Source organism: Mus caroli, chromosome 11, assembly GCF_900094665.2.
Source record: "Mus caroli chromosome 11, CAROLI_EIJ_v1.1, whole genome shotgun sequence".
Lineage (NCBI taxonomy): Eukaryota > Metazoa > Chordata > Mammalia > Rodentia > Muridae > Mus > Mus caroli.
In genome coordinates this window covers 94,327,548-94,334,201 of record NC_034580.1, presented here as the reverse complement: position 1 = coordinate 94,334,201, position 6,654 = coordinate 94,327,548, and the positions used below count along the sequence as shown (strand labels likewise).

The following is a 6,654-nucleotide window of genomic DNA, read 5'->3' as shown; positions in this document are numbered from 1 at the left end:
AAATGCCAACGCACTTTTGAACTATCTATAAATCTGAACCAAAGACTTTTTAAAAGTTTGTTTTCTGAGAAATGGCTCATACTGTAATGTGGGGCTGGCCTGGAACTGATGGCAATCCTCCTGCCTCAGCCTCTCAAGTGCTGGGATCATAGTGGCGGGGCCACTCCAACTGGAGTGAAAAACCAAAGGGCGGCGGGGGTTGGGGGGAGACCGCCATAAATAACTCAATGAAGTGAGTTCTCACTGACAGTTCTCATGACTGTCATCCCTGAGTCTAGATAAAAAAAGTTCCAGGTCCTTCCGTGTCAGGCAAATCTGGAAGTTGGGCTTGCGCACACCGCTCGGCTCTCCTTGCGACAGCGCCCTCATCCCCGGTGTTTCTCAAGTAGACTTCCCGAGACGGTCGCTGAGGCACTGTTTCCACGCGATCAGGGTTCCTCAGGCTTGACATTCAAAAGTGGGTGCGGAACCCGCGGCGCTCGGAGCGTGCTTTAAAGCGGCCGCCAGCCAGCGCCGCTCTAACCCCGCGCCCCGGCTGCCGGCAGCTCCCGCCCTGCATCTGCGCCGACGCGACCGAGCGGTCCCGGGGCCTCCCCGCGCCGGGAATCTCCCGCCAGCCGCGCGGGTCCCCACGGCAGCAGCACGTGGAGCGGCCGCGGAGCCTGAGCGACAGCTGCAGCCCGCGCGACCCGCGGCGACATGGAAGGTGAGCTCTGCGCCGCTGCGCTGGGGGCTTTGAGCAGCCGGAGCGGCGCGCGCTCAGAGGCTCGGCTGGCTTCCTTCTGAATCTCGGTTTTGCTTCTATTTATTTCTTTTAATTTAAATGCGTGTCCGTTCTCAGACACCCCCTCCCCCAACTTGGGAAAGTGCGAAGTTCTCTTCAGTTTTATTTCTTGGGGGTTGTGAGACGGGGGCATATGTATAGGTCACCTTAAATCTGCAAAGGACAAACAGTCTTGGGTGTCCCTAAGTTTGGCACCAAGCCTGGGACGGAATAATCTCCCCCTCCCCCGGGTTGGGGGTGGGGGGACTCTCCGCGGTCTCAGTGTCCATAGGAATTAGTTTAATCTTAGTTACTTGTGTCTACTTTTCTGTAATGTGACTTTTCTGTGAATACTGTCTTAGTGGCTAAGGGCACATTTGAAAATGATTAGCAATTGTAGTTAGTTAGCTTGGAAATCAAGCTTCTATATGAACTTAAAAATAAAACAAAAAACAAAAAACAAAACCAAAAAAAAAAAAAAACCCGAAACAAAAATAAGGCTCACGTTAAGGGTTTCATTTGAATTCATTTCGGAAGTTATAGCTTTGCTTCTCAGAAGCCTCGCAGAATGAACTTCCTTAAGATAAGTGCAATTTCACATTTTCAACAAGTGTTTCTAAAACTCTGAAGATGGAAGATGTGGCTCAACTTTGGGGGAGGAGAGGTGGCCCTGAGAAAATCAGAAGTTGAGTGCTGCATTCGTTTAAAGGAGAGAGATACTGACACTTACCTAATTGAAGTGTTGGTCTGTAAATATTATGAATATCACAGTTACTTTCTTCATGATGGTTGAAGAATCTCTTTTAACACACGGACCTTGATCTTTTGGCATCTTTAGTTAGTTCTAGTGTATGTGGAGCTATGAAATATGATTAACAAGTTTGGAACACAGTTAAATATGGTAAAGCTCTTGTTTCACAATGCAATTGAGTGGAACACAGCCCTTAATTCTCAGCTTGTGCGTGGTGTGCTGGTAGATGTGGCTGCTGCTTCTTCTTCTTCTTCTTCTTCTTCTTCTTCTTCTTCTTCTTCTTCTTCTTCTTCTTCTTCTTCTTCTTCTTCTTCTTCTTCTTCTTCGTCTCCTTCTTCTTTTCTTCTTCTTCCTGCTTTGACTAATGTAAACATATTTTTTTTCTCTCTCTCAGTAAAATGGCAAGTGGTAATGCAAAGCTTTTAAATGTCCGATGTTGAATGATGCTTCAAACATTTTCTTGTGGGGAAAAAAAAAACCCTGTATACTTCTAATGTTTTAGTGTCAAAGTTTAAAAAATAACTTCAAAGTGTTTTGACATTTAAACAATGATCTATGAAATGTAATATTTTACATGTAAAAGTTTACTCATCCAAGAACGGGGGGGGGGAGGTTGGCATGGTGTATACTATAGGAAACTTTATTTTTAAACGAGCTCCCATGCTTTAATTATTACAAATAATCTCTTTTCCTGAAGTTGCTGGCTAGTTCTCCAATACCATGTCCTAGTTTTAACCGTGTCGTTTATTAGGAATAATGTAAACCCACAATTGGAGTATTTTTGTGCAAATGCTATTAGCTGATTAGTTATTCAAGATGCAATACAGACACTAAGCTAAATAGCATAGTTTAGGACATGGGTCTACTTACCAGGCTCTTCAGTAGGACCCATAAAGACTTCCTGAAGAAAAAAGCAATGAAAACTTGTGTAGTCCAGCATTTGTAGACTGTACGTGAGAAAAGAATGTATAGAATATAGGTTAATGATTTAAAGAAGTTATGAGTGTGGATGACTAGATTAAATAGATACAAAGAGATAGATATCATATAGTATATTTAATATACAAATTCAGTCTTTAAATAAAAGCAAACTAAAAAAAGGTTAATGTGTGAGTTTGGTCATTCTAATGTTAGGTCCTTGAGGTTAGAATAGTTGATGCAGTAAAATAACTAAAAATAATCTAGACTAATTAGAATAATCTGGCTAATTTTGATTGTTTATTGAGACAATGCAGGGTTAGCCTTGGACTCACTATAGCCCAGGCTGGCCTTGAGCTCATGGCAATCCCCCTGTTTTAGTTTCCTGAGTGATGAGATTATAGGACTCACAGCATCTTGTTGACTCATGTTTTTGATATTTAAAATAAGATACTTTGTACTATTTTGACATTTGTTGTTAGAGAGATTTGACTTGTATCATAGCGCTCTGTCTTACTGATAGAAGAATGTATGTCATAAAAATGTCTGACTTAAAAATGCTTTATATATCTTCTCATGTCAGATGCCTTTGTTTCTGCCTAATATGCCACAGTTATTGTGAACTGCAAGAGCACACAGTTATTCCTTCATTCCTATCACCTTTTCACCCATTTGTCTTTGCAATCATCAACAGATTTGGGAGGAACGTTCTCTGTGTGGAGATGTCAGATGAAATAAGCCTTTAAAATAGAGATCTTAGGCTCTATCTATTTTTTTTAAGGCTGTGTCTTTTCATTAAAAAGTAATCTTTCATGTAAAACTGAAGAGGTTACCAAATTGAGTTTACCAAATTAAAACTGATAGCATTTGTCTCCCCACAATACTCCCTGGGGTATTTGTACCCAAGGCTAGGGACCACCAATGCTGCATGGCTCTGTGACACTACGTCCGTCCATACTACCACAGCAGCGGTTTTATCCGGAGTGGCTCAGAGAACAGGCGATTCACAAGGCTGACTTTCCCATGGGTTTCGTGCTTGTTGTAAAGTCTTCACGTTAACCATATGCAAAGATTTTTTTAAAGGTGTATCTCTTTTACATAAATTATTTATTGTATTTCATGTGTATTCATCTTTCTCCTGCATGTACATATATGTAACACATGCATGTCCGGTGCCCACAGTGCTCATGGAGGGCAGACGAGGGTATAGGGTCCCGTGGAACTGGAGTTAGAGGTTGTGTACCACCACGAACATGCTTGGAACAGAACTAGTCTCCTGTAATGACAGCTTGTGTTCTTAACTGCTGAGGTATCTCTCCCATCTCAAATGTGTATATATTTTATACAGCTTCCTGCTTTTTTTTTTTTTTTTCTTTTTCCGGAGCTGAGGACCGAACCCAGGGCCTTGGGCTTGCAAGGCAAGTGCTCTACCACTGAGCTAAATCCCCAACCCTGCTTCCTGCTTTTTAAACAAGGTGCATATCAGGACATGACCTCAGTGCTTCTGGGTCATCCTATAGACTACGGGGAACCTGTTCTAGCTTTCATTCCCATGGGAGATTTACAACAGCACAGAACTGGATGCCCTTGCATTAAATAGTTCTTTATTATGCTATCTTTTTTTTTTTTTTTAAAGATGTTGACTTCTCTTGTTTAGTTCAGTTTGTGGAATTTATGGTAGTCATTTTCTTTTTCCAGTTTTGAGTCCTTTTCCGTGTTCTAGATGTCAGGGAGTAGCAGAGACTTAGCTTCTAGGTGGTGCTTTCTTGCTTCATAATATGAGTGTGTAGAGGTTTAAAATATCAAAGTTGAGCAACCACAGCCATAGAAGTGTCATGGGTTCTGGTAGGATGTGATGGTCTTTCTATAACTTAATAGTGTGTTTCACACTTCCACGTCTTTCCTAACAACCTTGCCCCTCCCCCCCAACTACTCAGGTCTCAAGGCTCTGCTCAAGCACCATCACCAAGGACACTCTACTGATAACCTTTGATGTCTCTCTACTGCCTTCTGGTTCTCACCCCTAACCAGTGCCGTATTCTCCTCCAGTTTTGCCAAAGCCTTCTCCTTTCTGTAGGTACTTCTACTGTGGTATATGAAAATGGTGAATTTCTTTATCCTTCCTATGGGCTTCATGCTTTGTTGTTGCTGAAAGAGGGTCTCATGGTGTAACTTAAACTACTCTCAAATACGTGATCCTCCTGCTTCAGCCTCTTGGGGTCTGGGATTGCAGGTGGCTACCACACTCCGTGAGCGACTATTTTTAATAACTTATTTGTTTATTTTTGTGCTTGTATGAGTGTTTTGTGCATGTGTGTAAACATGTGTGTGTATGTATATGGAGGCCAGAGGTTGGTGGCAGGTGTTCCCCCCTGTGTCTCTCCCTCTTATTTTTGAAGCAGGGATTCTCAGTGGACAGGAAGCTCACTCATTCCATTGGAGTAGCTGATCAGAAGGTCCTGGGAATCCTCTCGTCTCTGCTTCCACACTACAGGGAATGCTGGCACACACTGCCACACATGGCTTCTTATGCGTGTGCTGGGGACCCAAGCTCAGGTCCTCTTGTCATCTTCCCATTCCTTAAGTTTTACTTCTGTTTGCCCAGTGCCTGGTGTGTAGAAGGCTTTCAGAGTTTGTTGTACTCAGTGAAGAAAGCAGTGCCAAAAAATAGCTTTTATTATGTTCATCTAAATTTTCTATTACATTTAGCTGGGCGGGGGTGGGGGACACACACACACACACACACACATGCCCAGCACACTGTAGAGGTCATAGTGTGGGAGTTGGTTCTCTGCTCCAACCACATAGCAGTGAGTTCTGTGGCAATTACGGCTGTCTGATATTAAGCCCCTGGTTCCCAGAGCTATGTAACTTCCTTTGTTACACATAGCTTCCTAACTCCATCTTGGTACTGTGGGTGTTAGGTTCTAGCAGTCAAACTTTGAGAAGCACATGGACCAACAGTTTGCAAGAAGTATTTGTCTAGATCTGTTATGTGCAGTAGAGTCAAGGGGGCCAGGGGGAAGAAACTATTCACAGCAAACCTGCACTTCATAAGCTTTGCTCACTCAAGCTTTGCTCACTCAAGCTTTGCTCACTCAAGCTTTGCTCACTCAAAACCCCTTACGTCTGGTAAATTTTTATGTATGTATAGATAAAAAAAAACAGGTATACAAATCATACACTGGATCGTAATAAATCGCAAATAAATTTATTTTAAAATAACTACTCATATAATTTTATCACTTATTAAGGCGATGTTAAACATTTCATATTAATGAAATGGATATGATTGTTTTTACAGAGGAATTAGATCTTGGTCAAGTATTTAATATGGCAGGACAGAGTATTGTCAATATTTTCTGGACTTGATTGATTTTTTTTTAATAGTTGTCAATACTGAAAACAGTGCTTCGTATAAACACATAGAACAAAATGGCCAATGTGTTTAGGGCTATTTCAGAAATTATTGTCTAATCTCAAGCCAAAATTCACTTAGTGGTTGAGTTCAGCAACTCAAACAGCAATTTTATAACTTATTTTTATTTTTATTTTTATTTTTTATCAAATGTGTGTGTCTATGTGTAGGTGAGTGTAGTGCCTGTGGAGGCCAGTAGAGGGCATGAGAGCCACTGGAGCTGGAGTTACAGGAGGTTGTAAATCACCTTATGTGGGTGCTGAGAACAGATGTGCCCTCTGTGAAAGCGCTCTTAATTGCTGAGCCAGACAACCCTCCAATAGCAATTTAAAAAGCCATTCACTCTCCTCCAATCCAATCCAAAGATACACCAACTTACCACTGATAACGCCGAAGAACGATGGTCAGCAAATATTAAAAGTATTTTCCCTAATTAAACCATTATAGTCCCATAAAAGGAGAAAACCGTACATAGTTCAAACAAACAAACAAACAAAAGCCAGGCACATGCCTTTAATCCAGCACTTGGGAGGCAGAGGCAGGCAGATCTTTGTGAGGCCAGCCTGGTCTACAGAGCAAGTTCCAGGACAAGGGTTTCTTGTCCTCGAGTCCTCCCCCAAATGAAACAAACCAACCCCACATTGCTGCTGCGGTTCATAGTATTAAGTAGACTCTGGCTTGACCCAGGGTGTTTCAGACGATGCTGACTGGCCGTTGTGGCTTGATGGTATACACAATGCCAAGTGTCATACACTAGGTTTAGAACCAAGGCTACCTTTGAGGTTGCACGGTGGGACACGGCTG

The 6,654-nt window shown here is 42.2% G+C and overlaps 1 protein-coding gene across 1 annotated transcript in view; it reads left to right on the top strand.

The window, feature by feature from the left end:
- The first annotated feature begins 418 nt into the window (after positions 1-418).
- The window catches only part of Ikzf3 (IKAROS family zinc finger 3), an 82,483-nt gene continuing 76,247 nt past the window's right edge, over positions 419-6,654 (top strand). Inside the window, exon 1 of the mRNA XM_021176806.2 lies at positions 419-706. Coding sequence (XP_021032465.1) covers positions 700-706 — 7 coding nt within the window. The 5' untranslated portion in view covers positions 419-699. The remainder of the gene's footprint in view (positions 707-6,654) is intronic.